The 15264-nt window shown below is 42.4% G+C and overlaps 1 protein-coding gene across 5 annotated transcripts in view; it reads right to left on the reverse strand.

Moving 5' to 3' along the window:
* The window catches only part of DOK5 (docking protein 5), a 40603-nt gene extending 25835 nt beyond the window's left edge, over positions 1 to 14768 (reverse strand). For 3 of the 5 annotated variants that reach the window (XR_014185407.1, XM_082065501.1, XM_082065498.1), the window contains exon 1: positions 14576 to 14766. Coding sequence is in view for 4 of the 5 variants with exons in the window: in XM_082065501.1 (XP_081921627.1) it covers positions 14576 to 14641 (66 nt within the window). In the remaining variant the exon portion in view is untranslated. Of the gene's footprint in view, positions 1 to 14575 lie in introns of all 5 variants that reach the window. The other 2 variants (XM_082065500.1, XM_082065499.1) reach the window with 2 other exon arrangements.
* Between the last annotated feature and the right edge of the window lie 496 nt (positions 14769 to 15264).

Here is a 15264-nt window from a genome sequence, read left to right on the forward strand (position 1 = left end):
AAAGAATTCCAATGAGCTGCATTTGCAGGGACACTGAACTTGCTGTCAAATAAACATAAGCTTCACTTTTTTAAAAACGGTAGCTGAAAGTACAACCTTGTAGCTTGGGATGATTACTAGAAAGCTGAGGCTATTGCCAAGAACTTGCTTTTTGTGATTCTGATAACCTCTAGAAACAGATAATCTAGTAAACACACAGCATAATAACACAAGAAATTTCTTACAGTATGTTTTGAACCTTTTTTTTTTTGGTAGGAAAAAAAATGTTGCCACTTTATCCAAGGCTGGCAGATACCTCACCCACTGAAGTACCTCAGCTGCAAATGGAAAACTATTTGAGCATTTTTGCTGAACTTCGCCAGGGAGTAACCAGCGGACTGCAGGAAGGGACCTTGTACCTGGAACAACAGGGTGCTGCTAGCACTAACTGTTTGGATCTTAATTCTTCCATTTTAAAAAGTGCCTTAATATGTCACTTCTGATTCAAAAGGTTGTAAAGAGCCCTGAAATAGTATCCTTCGACTAAAGGAAATTTGTGAAGAGACTGGATCTAGAATTTTGCTTTGCATCTGGAAAAATTAAATAGTGCCAACAAAGGCAAACTGCAACCCATTCAGTTAATTACATTCTCTCCTCAGACATGTCTGAAGCAGTAGATCTCCATTAGGTTGCTGTTTCTTCATGAAAAACCGGAGGACTGCTTCTAGTAAAGAGGTCTAGGTATGAGCAAGTATGATAATGCTTTATGCAACATGTTGAATCGGACTGTGGGGCTCTAGTGAAGACTCCACAATCTGTGACTTTATGAAATGGAAGTACTTAATTTCAATGTATTTCTTCCTTAAGTTTATAACTGTACTTTTCCAGCCAGCTTTGTTGCTTGCCTAGTTCATCCCCACACTGGCAGCTGTGTTCAGTTCTACCCCATTCTGAAAAGACACAATGTAAGTATAAAACAACTGCAAGTAGACAGATTACTACAAAGAACCACATAGCTGTAAACATAACTAACTTGTACTGACTTGAGTTTAGCATGACTTAGATGGTGCATAGAAATGTACACTGGTTCACCGGCTTCATAAAATAAGCAGTGAAGTTGTCTACATGTTGTCTGCAAAGATATCGCTGCACTTGGCAACAAGACAATTTCATTTTCCCAGAATACCCATTTAATGTGAGTGTGTTATGAGTAAGTGATATCATATTATTCATTGTGATCAGGTTATAATGACTACATAAACCAAAGTTGTTTTATATCAAGCTATCTTCTTCTCTGGGGGACTAAAGAAAATAATCTAGATTTCTCCTTCCCCCAAGAAACACATTTGTGAAGAAATAAACCTCACTCCTTCCTCTCATTCAGTATACATCTTCAGCAACAATAATTTACATGAAGAAGTCATCCACAGCTGCTAATAGGGAATAAAGCTGTAATCTTGTTTCTGTGCCTGTTCAGAATGTACAATATTGCTCAGTATTGCAAAGCTTTTTTGAGTTACAAAATCCAGCTTTGGCACTGCCCAGAACTTGCTATAAGCCTAGTGCATTAAAAAATGCTTGGCAGATCTTTATGAATCCATACACCTTCTTTTATTCTTATTAATGCAAGTCACAACGGATGCCTACTGCTCGAAGAGTCTTTCCTCTTCAAAAACCCTTTCATTCTACCCCTTCCCTTCCAACTGGAATTGCTTCAACCAGAAGTGGGATTTTTGTTAATGGTTCAGGCTCAGAACTCAAAACCATTCCTCCAGCCTCAGTTTAAAACACCAAACAGCTGGATTTGAGCCTACAGCTGCATTCCCACTTGGCACACTAGTTAGAAGGCAACTTTCTTCTAAACCTTTTTAGGTTTGTTTTTTTTTTTGTCCTTCATGATTACATGGGATTCATTCCACAGACAAGATTTACTTGCTGCCAAAACATCCTCAGCAACTGAAAGTGTCCAGGGCTGGGATCTAGGACTTGCTTATCCCACATGAGTATCCTAAGTGTTCTGCAAAGGAGTCATTTCTTTCTCTTCTCCCCTCAGTGAACAGTGCCTTGGATTTACATTGGCAGGTGCTCCTTACATGCAACTCACAGGAGACTTGTTGATAAACTAACGTGTTAATAAGTTACACTGTGTAATAAACAATACAGAAGATGTAAGGGATAAGCAGTCATGCTGTTTGATGTGATGGCAGGAAATATAGAACTTGACTCCATTTTTCAGATTCTCTAATGACTGTCTGGAATTTCAGGACTCAAAAGACATTAAAAGCAAGACTTCAATTTCCAATCTACTCTCCCCACAAAAATGATAAGTTGGATGGAGTAGCATTAGAAAGAGAGTATTACCTGAAATATCCTTCTACTTTCAGACTCTTCTTTATTGACTTCCAGGCTTTAAAGTATAGGGTTGTTGGTTTGTTGAGTTTTTTAAAAATCATACCCAGAAAAGATTATAACTCTGGGCTGCATTAAAGACATTAGAGTGTCTCCAAAAGTGCCAAGAAGCATTTACAGCTGAACTCCTCTCTTGCTAGTGACAGTTTAAAAAAAGTCAGACTAGAGTTAAGTATCTGATTTGGTTCCTTGAACATATGCTAAGCTTTATATATGGGTACAGTTAATTCTAGGCATGAAACTGGATAGGAGAAATCAGCCTAGGACTCTAACTAGTAAAGGAAGAAAAAATAGTAAAGGCTTCAATGCCAACTAAACACTGGGTCTATGCTTGAGATGTGCTGTCCTGCTGGGTCAGGCCATTAGTGCGGTCCAGTGAATTAACACAACTAGCACTGTGTTAGAATTAGGTAACTGCTGAGTAACGGAAAATAACTGTGATGAAATATGGTTTGGAATTTTTCCTTTTTTTGGTCCTAAGTATCTGATTTGGTAACTTTAACTACATGGGCTATAGGGGGAAAATGGCATTGATACAGCTCATTAACAATTTGCAGAGCTTACTAATTAGCACATCAGATGCAAAGAGGCTGCAGAGCACACGTGTGCTGACCCTTGGTAACAGCTCGAACAAGCCCAGGAGCTCAGCTGTCCCGGCCATGGCCGGGGACTCTCTCCTGCACTCAGCCTGCAGAACGCAGGGATGGGACTTGCTCTGCACCTGGAGATAAACTGTACCTGCTCACAAAGTCCCAGCAACAGGCTTTGTTTCAGCCCCCCAGAGCATACAACCACTTGTGAGAGCTGTATTTCAGAGCGGGACTTGTAATTTTAAGATTGCACATAATGAGACTTTTAAAAAAGGGCAGAAAGTGCACATGAATTAGGTCTATGTCAGTAAATTCTTCAGCAGTAAGCTGCCAGTATCCATAGCCACACATGGGAGGAGATCTTTAGTTTCTCAGTCTTCCGTGTATGACTTGAACAATTTGGCTGTACCTGTTGCCATTTACCCACCTGTTAAATTCAGTTAATTACGCTGTTATGTGCCACTTGGAGAGCCAAGGATGACAAATGCCCTGCAAGCCCATAACTAACAGATGGGTATGACTGCCCATTTCTGGCCTGCTGTCATTCTTTGCCATTCACCAATTAATTTAACTGCAAGCTTCAGAAAGCATCACAGGATTCCTGTAACCAACACATTACTTCCCATGCCTACAGACACCTCCAGTAAGTCTCAAGGTTAGTCCATCCTACCATCCCAACACAAGGTAAATCTATCTTGTTCCTTCCAATTTTTCTTTCAATCCCAACATCAAAGCTATGCAGTCACAGGTCATTCCCTCAGCCTGTCTGGAGCTTACATCAGTTTTAAAATCAAAGTGAACCTGCACGAAAGAGCAAATAATGCTACCAAATGAGTCACTGCAAGCTGGACTTCACCAAAATACAGTGCTTTGTTAAAAGTGACAGAATTACAGCCCATTAAATCATAGTAAAATGCACTTCAGCATTGCCTTACAGGATTGCAGCAAATAATTGAAGTCATTTGCCTCAGCTCTAGCTAGACTGATACTCTGTTCAAAGCTGTGAAGGGAGAAGCCCACAGCAGTCAAAATGCATTTCCCTTTTCATGTACTTTGCTGCACTGGCTTCAGAGTGATAACCTTCCAATTATCCGGAATTACTGAAGGCTTGTGCACAAAAGGATCCCAGTCACAGCAGAGAGCCCGTGGACCTGTTATCAGTCAATGAGCTCCAGCCTGGGCACAAACTGGTGATTCTGAACATACCCTTGCTCTGCCAGAACTTTTAAAGCTACTCACCAGGTGAAACTGTTCATCATTTTGTTTGTTTATTGTGGTTTGGTTTTTTTGTTTTAGGTTGGTGGGGATAGTCTAATAGTGACTTAAAAAAAATACAGATTAAAATGAGGCTTCCAGAGCCAACATTTCCATGGTAGACTTCAGCTTCCTACTGGCTCCTGCAGTCCTCTTGAGTTTGCTAAGGCTAATCTACATATTAGTTCAAAATGGACAAACACAACTTTATTAATTTTTCATGTCCCAGCTGTGTAGTACTAACTGAAGAGTTTGAGAGCTCATTCACATTCAAGTAGACTCCATCCTCAAGAAAGCATGACTGCTGCATTAGAAAATGTCTATGAAAGCTTAGCAGAATACTGTCTTAATTTGCACTACTTCATTTAACAGAGAATAGCCACTTGTATTTTAGTCTAAGCACCGTGCCAAGAGTATGCCACTCAATAGTATGCTGCTAGTTCAGTACAATCAGCTAATTCCGTCCTCACTGGTGTGGAGACATTAGTGGGAGCATTTAGAGGAATTTGTCATTTGCCAGCCATAGCTCCCCAGATAAGCATTATTTGGTAAGTAAAAAGACAAGTTTATCTCCTACATGTACATTACTGGGGTGACATACCACTGATTTTACTGTATTGATCTTATGAATTGAAACAAGTCACATTATTTTCAGTAAAAGGGGAAAACAAACAAAAAACAAACCAAACGAACGACAACACTATTCATTCCAATAGCATGAACTTCCACTGGTATTTGTGGCAGCACTTGATGAAGTCAGACAAGAAGATAACAGGAACAATCCATCCGCTTCTATGGTATATCTAAAACTACACAAACATCCAATTAAGATGTCAGTCTCAGGTGCAGACCTCACCTCTGTCACTTTCTTTCAAGTGTTTCCATAGACACTGCAAAAGGTTAATTAATCATTGATCTAACTTCAGGGCAATGCCCATATACACCAGCAGGAGAACTAACTTCATACTGTGTAACGAATTGATGATGAAAAGGCATCAAAATTGTGAAAGACTAAATTTCATCTGCTTATAATTGGGTTTTCTTTTCCTTTCACTGCCTCTACAATCATTCTCGGCACACCCTTTCATCAAGAGCTTTGTCTAACAAAGGAAGAACAAACACTGAAAAAGCAGAACTGGGACCCACAACTGGCAGAATATGAGGGAAGAGTTTAAGGTAAAAGTGGAAGAAAAAGGGTGTTCTACTCAGGTTTGCATTAGACTGGTTAAAATGAAAACTTCATCTTTAGAACAATTCAGCAAATGGGTAAGAACCACTTCTTTCCTAGTTATCTCAGTTTGTGAAAAAAAAAAAAACCATAAAATTTGGAGTCTCATTGTTTTGCTTAATGAACTAAGCCTATCTTCCAAAGAAGAATGTGAAAGGTAATTTAGCAGAAAATGTATGCTGGAAAGCACAAGAAAAGCTGTTCCTGCTCCTAAAATGGGCCACCATCAAAACATGAATTCTATACTCCAAACCATGATCTGCATAATCTCCTGTCTTCTGCCTCTTGAGCAAAAATTAGAAGAGTTCTTCAGCTTGTTTTTTGGGGTTTTGGTGGGAATTTTTTTGAATCAAATTAGGCCTATATTTGTTTCTCTGCACACAATCCTAAAGATCAGATTTGCCTAGAGACACCAACTGGCTTGGACCCATTGACTTTGTGCCTGAGGAAATCCAAAAGGGACTCACTCATGGACTAATAGACCCAATGCCAGCAGCCAGACAGGCATCAGGTCTTGAATGACATTTATCAATATTCCTCCACTTATCAGCTCAAGGATCAAATCTCAAACTTTCTAAGCAACGTCCTGGATTCTATCCCTGCTGCCACTACAAGTTCCAAGCAGTTAGAAATCTTAATATCTGTGAATATGTTCCAACACCTTATTTAACAGTTTTCTAAAAATATGGATATCCAACGGGTTTAATATCTTGCACGTTGAAGTTGATACATAAGAAATCTGTTCAGTTTTTCTCCATCTCAGTGCTTCCAGACTGAAAGGAGCTGTATAGGTGAACACAACAGCTTTATTAATAAGTTGTTTCAAATGTAGATATAAGCAGACAACTTTCCCTTCTCCTCCCCCAGCCTTACATCATTCTTGTTTCCAGTTTTCACAGCTCATACTTTAAAATCCCCATATTAACTTTCTGGCACGCTTATTCAAGCACCAATCTCTTTAACCATATGGTTCTAGTCCTGCAGATTGTCTACCCCCCATTTCACCTCTCCTCCCACAGGGTTTCACAGAAACAGCGCTATGCAAAACTTGTAAAAGTACATGTCGTTTTAAATGTTCAACACCAGTCTTCTCAATGAAGTTTCTACAGAAGTCAGTTCAATTAAAATCGAGAATAGAAAATCCTGAAAGCTTCATCTCTTTTCAGCTTTTGATAATCAAAAATTTCCACTGAAGATTTAAAAAAAAGGCTGAAGTGGACAGGTCCAAAAATTCATATAAAAGTTTTCCCAAACTTCTAAGCATGAATCAGAAGTTTCCTGTCTAGTGCTAAAGCAAGTATATGTAATAAGCATTAATGCTATATTTCCTGAGGAACAGCCTATAATACAAAATTGTTGTATTTTCCCACTTAAATCTAGCATATATCCACTGTCCAACATGTAAATTCTCATGCAACACTCCAATACAAGAGATTATTAATAACATCCTGATTTTATTTTGTAAATATTAAAAAAAAATCTAATATTGCAGGTAAAGCGCTAATCAAAGTAAGAAGTCCAGAAACCTAAGAAAAATTTTTCATTAAGTTTTTAAATCATTCCAGAAATATCTAAGTACTGAATATATTACTCTACCTAAGCCAGCATTTCCTAGAAACAAGCAACTAGTTACAAAGTTGTGAGGAAGCAAACTCCTTCCTCTGCCACAAGCTGAAGACTAAACTATTACCAATTCCTGCTCTGAGGTTGGCGAGGGGAGTCCCAGTTCTGCATCGGAGGACACCACTTACACCACATTCCTTCACACTGATGCGATTTAGAGTTTTTGGGCTAGTCAGACCCATCATGCAGAGAAAAATGACATGCACAGATCTAGTTTCTGTCCTTAACAAGGTTAATACTAAAGAGGGCACAAGTCTACTGTTGTATAATAGAACCAGAGTCACATCTTTCAGAAGAGACATAATTACCATTTCCTCATAATTTTTACTTCAGGACTTTATTGACTTTAGTTAAACTGGTTCAGATCAGTGTTAAACAGTGTTCAGAACAACAGCACCCACACAAGTTTTTTCTGCTGTATGTTAATGTGGTCCTTGCACCAGTGAGATCGATGGTATCAACACAGCTGCTTTCAGAAATAGAACTTGTGATTTTTCTCCTTCCCTCCACTCCAGGCAGTCAGGTCCTACTCAGCAGCCACATTTCACATGCCATTCAGCACTTGTACAAGGCCACCCTTGTAATGTGAAATCACTTAATCACATCCAAGTTGATTTGGAGAGGCACAAGAATGAATTATGCTGCTCCATCAACCAGAGCATGATCACCAAGGAAAGGCTGAACCCCAACCAACATCCTCCCCAGCCAGGAGAACATCCTACAAAAGAAGCAGTTGTAAGAAAGAGGTCTAGACCGAGCTTTGTTCATCTTATCTGTTTGAAGAACCTTATTGCTAGAGATATGGGCAGAAGTTTCTCCATCTTTAACAAAGGTGGTGAAAAACATCATCTAAAACTCCCTTCTATGCATTCGTTCCCAGAAGATCAGGCCCCAGTCGAGCACACAGCAGATGCTGGGCAACCCAGTGCTTGCCATGACCGAAACCCTGCAGGACACCGTCTGATCTCCGTGTCCTTAGGAAACCCCCATGGACAAACACAAGTAGTATCAGAATTGCACTTTTGGGCTTCAGCTGCTAAAACCCTGCTAACCCTCACATTGGGTACTCAGATCTTTTTACTGGACCCAGCCCAAATTTCCATGGAGGACCCACTCTTAATAGACAGATGAGGCTGATCATTCCTTGCATAACAAGGAGGTGCCTCCAACAGATGGGGTTACAGCCAACCCCAAGCTGTGCAGACTGCAGATTTAATTAGAAGTGGTGTTAAATAGCTACGACTGCAAGAACAGTTCTGTGCCTCGCCTCCTAAGTGCAAAGTGGAAGATACCTCATGAGACAGGATTCTGCAGAAACCTGTTAGCAGCGTTCCCTTTGCCAGACAGAGGTACAAGCAACAGACTGCTAGGTAAAAAAATTCCACTCTACTCTTTGCCTCTCTGCGAGCTTTATTCTCTGGCAAACAGATATAGAAGTCTCTGCAGAGACCTGCGTTTTTAGGAACAGACACTTAGCTGTTAGCACAGCTCCATTAAAGTCAATGGAACCTCTCAAATGAGCGTTTTTATTAGCCTGTAATAATTCGATAGCAATACAAACTCATGGAGCAGACTCCCAGACCTGCACATGCCAGAAATACCTTCATAAAATCTTGGAAACGATAAAATAAATCAGTCTGCCTGTTAATAACATCCAATTTTGAGAGTTCTGCACATTATTTTTAGTGTTCAGATTGTTTTTCTGGGTTGTAAACATCCAGTGTATCTAGTTAGCAATAGTATATGTTCTAGAAAGATAAATACTTTGTAAGGTTTTTCTAACAAACAAGAAACTGACAGGACTATTTGTTTTAAGCACTTGTGTCATGCAGAAGCAGTAAACTAGATATATTAATTCAGTAGCATATGCTGCCCTACACTGTTCTAATTTTATTAGCTCTGCCTTTTATAAAGGAAAAAACCTTCATCCTCTTCTAGAATACAGGTCACCCTAATTTTCATATGCAAATTAACTCAACATTTCCTATTCTGCTTTTAGATGCACAGGATCTTTGGTGTTTTCTTGAGCCCTTTATGAAAACATGCATCTAAGCTTGCAAAGGCTACTTCTATGTCTGTGAGAGCTGAAGTTGTTTTACAGCTCCAGTTCTTGCATCTTCACCACTGAGAGACAGACAACCTGGAGTAACATGTTGTGAACAGCCAGGGAACAGAAATAGTTTCAGTGTTGAGGAGGGGTTTGCTGAAGCAGAAAGTACCACAACTGTTACACTTTCTTTGATTTATAATGAAAGAAATAAGTATGCAAAACAACCGCACGTTCCAATTTTTAATAGTAACTCATTCCTTATTTTAACCTGGATTTATATTATATCATGGCATAGACCTCTTATATCAAAAGTCTTCCAAAATAAGACATTTTAAGAGCTTCATTAGCAAGACAGATAAAGACTGCTTCACTATTGGGAAGCTGGTGACAGAGGGAAGAGCACATGAGAGCACAAACTACTGTAGTTTGCTCCACACCTATTTTTAAACCTTAAAAAGTTAAAAGATGTTGTGTATCCTTGCTGTTGGATTTTTCCTGAAAGATTGTTCACTACCGCAGTCTCCTCACATTGCCTACGCAGAGCTTTGATCCACCTTGTACCACAGCAGGTCAAGCATCACAATATACAGAATGAAGCTCACATTTTGATGTACTTGTTGTATTCGTGAGTTTACAGGTGATACTATCTGAGGAATGGGGATACAATGGAAATACTTGTACATAAGCCAGATGTATTCCTAGTATACAAAGCTTGGGAGAAACGGTGCAGTCATATTTGTATCACCTTGAAGTATTCTCAGAAAAGTATTCTGCCCCTCCTGGAAAGCAGCCACACATCAGCCACACAGCCAAACCCTCTATTGGGAAGAAGGTACTTAATTTCCAAGCAAGCCAGAGAGAATGTTTTCAGAAGCCAGTGATTTCTAGTCAATCAAGTATTGTGCAGAGCCAAACAAGAACCATGCAAGGCTTTGCATAGCTGTGAACGTGTACAACCCCTTAACAGAGACATCTCTGCTCACCACCAGCACAGCTCAGCTGGTTCTTTGAGGCACTTCTGTTTGATCAGCACTATTTTGCTTTTAGCTACATGGAGCTCAAAGCTGTTGCTGTTCATCGAAGAGATTGTTTCCCTCTGACACTAACAGTACTTCATCACTTAATGCAACAAGACACGCCAAGGGTGTTACTGGCATCCCAGAAACGAAGGGCTGACAGCTAACCCCATGGCATCTTGCTCCAGCAGTCTCCCATACATCAAGCGGCAGGGACAGTCCAGATGCCTGCAAGCTCTGTAGGGTCTTTCAAGGGTGGAAGCATCGTCTTCAAAGGCCAGTGCAGAGGGGCATCCAGCACCCTCCTGGTGCCACAGCACCAGCACTTCTGCCCATACCCTGAGGAAGGGGCTTTGGGAGCATCACCTGCCTTCATCCCAAGACTCCACCGCTTGCTTCTGCCCAACCTTGACAATGGCAGTAGAGGACACCCTTAGAGCAGCTTCTGTGCTGCATAACCCTTGCTTGAATTGAAACATGGCTTCCAGCAAAGCTGAGTTTAGGTGTGGATGGAGGAAGGGTAAGCTAAGCCTTAACAACAGGGAGTGCAATAGAAGTGTTAAACTGAAACCAACACACACCACTGGGACCCTCCCACCCCACAAGGAGAGGTGGGCTGGCTGTACCCCAAAGACAATTATCAAGTGCCTCTTTCCTTTGAAAGCTCTTCAGCCTCACCAGTATAACAAAAGCAGTCTATTTTATAGATTTGTTCCTGTTTTGATTTTTAATAGTTATTTAAACACTCAGTTGAGCCAGTCCAACCTAACATGAAAGCTCAAGTACATTCACAAGCAGTGCACATCCACCCATCCTTAAAATGAAAACTCAAGAATTAGCCTTTTCATTAAGGAGAGGAAACATCTCCATAATATATTCCCCCTTATAAAGGTCACATCTGTATCACTGAACAGAAAATTATTTGAAAATCATAAGCATAAAAAAGCCTTTTTAGGTACTGAGGCTATAAAATGACTCCCCCATTTCATATATAGATATAAAGTACTTAATCAGATGAAGGGTGAGTACAAGCAATAACACTTAGCGCAACAAAGTGTTTTCTTCCCCAAAACACAGGTCCAGTGGTCACTAGTGGTCACTGATGGAAGCACTGCTCACAGAGCAAAGCTGACTGGTTTTTGTTTAAAGGAACTCTGGAAGGTTGTGCTTTTACGCTGTCAGCACTTTTCTAGCACACAACCTCCTCTTTGTCATTGCTAATGGCATAAAAGAAGGAGACCATTGGCTGAAAGAATTATTTTCCTCCCTATAAGGATGGAAAGAATTGGGAAGAGTGCACTTTCTTCCGAATATATTTGGCTCTGCGGAAGATACATGTGACACAAATGTTGCTATGGAAACTATTCTATTAAATCATATTAAATTAAATTTACATATTTAAAGTGCACAAAGACAGGCCAGGTACAAAACTAATCAGCCTAAATTCAGTCTTGCATTTACAAAGTAGGGCTTACCAGAATTGTCGTTTTTCTTTTAAAAGAGAGTTGTTTTTGCACAAGCTGCTTCTCTGCACCCCTTTCTCTCTAAATCTAGCACCTGCACCCCAGTTATTCAGAAAAGTAATTTCTGGAGGTAATTTGTAGATACAAGCTCTGCTCCTAGTTCCCTTGGTGATGGAATTACCATAGCATTACAGAGAAAAATCCAGGAGCTGAATTCAGGCTGAAAAGACAATGCAGTGATTACAGCTGTACAGCCATAAGAGTGGAACATATTTTAGTAACTCCCACTTAAATCTTGCCACACACACAGTATTGAAATACTTCTCAATTAAACAGGAGCCCTACACGAGGCTGGAGCAGGCTTGTCCTTCCTAACATCTTCAGGATATGGGCGAGTTCTTTGGAAGTCAGTATTTGAAGGTCTAAAGTATTTTTCCCTTCCCACCTCCAGCTCCTGGGTGTCCAGCAGCCCTCCCCAATGTAGCTACTAGAAAACACACTGCTTGCGTAGTTCCATCTCCTCTGAAGAATCCAAGCTGCCATTAGCCACTAAGATTAAATTTAAGCTCTTCCTAAAGCCAGGTGGCAGCCCCAGGTGCTCAGCCAGCTTCAGTACCAGCCATGTACACACACACCTGCAGCAAGGAGGAAGCTGCACCAAGGAGGGGGGACACGTTTTAGCTGGTGCTGTGCATGGACAAGTGGGTGCTGACGGTTGCACTGGTGCTGCAAGCAGCACAAGCTTGTCCTGCATTTAAAGAACTCAGGTTTATCATAACTACTCACTTCTACTTGGGTGTTGTAAATCGGGACACAGGGCTTTTAAGCAGCTTAAAGAAAATGCAAGTTACAGGCAGAAATCTACAGCCATGTTTCAACTATAGCTTAAGTAGTGGGCCAAGACTGTAAATTGAAAAGCAGAAGGAGAAAAAAGCATTCCTGCTGATTAAACTACTTATTTCCAAATAGAGCAGCAGGATTTGAACAGGTCACCTCTCCCTCATAGCACAGGCCTCTGTCACCAGACCTAGAGCAGTGACAGCCAGATCACAGCAGCTACTACATTCCCTCCTAATGTTCTTCACAGCGCAGCAAAGCTGTCAGGACTGCACGCCCAGAGCCAAGGGAAGCTCAGGGCAACTTACTCAGGGCTCTTTGTTTTAACAAAACCATGGCCATGGAAACTCTCTGGAACTTCGCTTGGACTTCTTCACAAAAGCACTTTCCATCACCCCTTTCACACTTTCCAGCCATTAATAATGATACATATATTTGGAATTAAAACGAATGAGGTAAAATAAATGTCTTCTAAAAGAAAGCATCTAACATTCGTTCCATTTCCATGGACAGTGTCATTCTCCATTTTCCCTTTGTTTTCATATTCAACTGTCAAAAGCACTTCTACTGAGAAGACATCAAACACTTACCACCACCACCACCCTCAAAGTGTTTTAGAAACCCTTAATAAAGGAAAATCAGAGGCTTTATTAGAATTTACAGCCACCTCAGAGTTAGATGCACCTTATTCATATGCCCTTTAGGTTTCACTGTTACAGAATGGAAAGATGTGTCAAAGTTTAATCTTACTCTTCATTTATGCTGGAGCAAACTGAATACTGATACATATTTGGTAATGAAAGGATAGTTACAATACACTAATTCTGCCAAATTTACTACAGGTTCTCTCATAATGACATTATCTCCATCTGTCACAGAATCATGCGGTTCTTATAGAATGAACTATGCCTGCAAGTCCAGGTACAAGAAAAATAGCCCCTGGAATACTTCAAACTGCTTTCTAATCTCCACACAAGTCGGGAAGATGCAAGTTACCAAAACCGTAGAGGAGCCATTGAACATGGACACAACAGGAGAATGAAACTGTAATGGCAATGAGCCAGCAACAGCTTTCATATGATCGCACACAGCCACCTATAATAAATCTTGATGCAAAACTCACACTATGAACAATTCAGAATTGCCAACCCACAAGTTCTCAGTAAACAAATTAGTTTCTTTCCTGTCCTGAGAGACCAATAAAGCATTTTATATACACAAAGCCTCCCTCCAGTTGCATCCCCCTTAAGCCACATTGGCTCACTAAGGGAGACAGGTGTGGAGCATGTAAGCCCCGTTGCTGGAGCAGCCCTGGCAGCTCGCTTAGGGGAGCAGCACCCCACAAGCTGTAAGAACAGACCAGGCTTTATGAGACCACATGTCAAACCAGGTGTTGTAGGGAACTGGCCTACCACTGCCACATAACTAGTACCTACAACCAAAACTAGGAACTTACCATCGTAGTAATAAAACAGCGTTAAAATAAGCTTAAAATTAAATAAGGAGCTAAAGAGGGCTTTTCGAATTTTCTTCTTGTGCAACTCAAATGAACCTAAAAGTCCTAAAGATATCACAAGATCTTCGCCTGTCCCACTCAGGACCTTAAAGCCCTGAACTGCAGCAGCCGCCTCTCAGGAGCTCCAGGACTTGAGCAGCTCCAGACCGCTCCCAGCGCTCACCGCTGCCCCCAGCTCCCCGCACCCCCGGACCCGCACCCCCCGGAGCTCCGAGCCCCTCGCGCTCCCGTGCCCCGCACGGCTCCGGCCCCAAGTTGGTGGCGGCTGCCCGGGGAGCTCCGTATGACGGGAGGTGGAGGCAGCACAGCCTTCCCGGCAGGCAGCATCCCCATCTCTCAACGGAAGGAAGAAAAAAAATAATAATATATATACATATACACACACAGGTATATATATTGTGTGTGTGGATACACGCGCGTTTAGGTGCCTTTATTCTTCTCCCCTTCCCCCATTTTTTTTGTTTCGCGGCTCCCCTGCGAAGACACCCGCTGAGCTCAGTTTGCAAAAAGAAGACAATGGAGAGGAAAAGGATAAAAAGAAAGGGAAGAAAAAAAAAGAAGGCCGAAAGGCAGGTGCCTCTGGGGCCAGCCCGGCCGGGCCAGCACTCACCCCAAGCCGCCGGCTCCGGAGGCGCACGTAGCCCTGCTTCACGATGTCGTTGAAATTGGCGGCCATCCTTCCCCGGGACGCTCGGAGGCGGCCGGCAGCGCTCAGCCAGCCCGCATGGCGCGCAGCAGCTGCGGAGCCGCGCCCCGCTCCGCACCGCCCCGCTCCGCACCCGGACCCCGCGGCGGGGCGGGCCGGGCCGGGGGACGGGCTGCGGCAGCGCCCGCCCCGCTCCCGCCCCCCACACCCTCCCCTCCTCCCGGCTGGGGCGTCCGCGCCCCTCCACCCTTGTCCTGTCACCCCCGCCCCTGTCCTGCCACCCCTGCTGCCCCCGGGGGGCTTGCGGACCCCAAATCAGCACTGAGGAGCAAAACGCTGGGGGATTCCCCCAGTCCCCAGCATCGCTGGCTCTTCCAGCTGTGCTAACGGCTGCCAGATGTTTGATGCCACCCCACGTTGTAACAAGCAGTTTCTTCCAGCTGCAGGTGGGTCTGCTGGGAGTAATCAGAGCCACCCCGTTGTGCTGAGGCCGTGAGGCTCCGACCTGTGGTTTTCCCCAGGAAAGCGGGTTTCCCAGAAAGTCTTTCAGATGGCTGAAAGTCCGCCAAGTGGCGCAGCTCCAGAATCTCCTTCTAAAGACTGGTAACCTGAGCTGTTGTCTTCTGGTGTATTTCATGTCGTGGAAATGTCAC

The sequence above is a fragment of the Streptopelia decaocto genome (assembly GCF_964273445.1).
Source record: "Streptopelia decaocto genome assembly, chromosome: 14".
NCBI lineage: Eukaryota > Metazoa > Chordata > Aves > Columbiformes > Columbidae > Streptopelia > Streptopelia decaocto.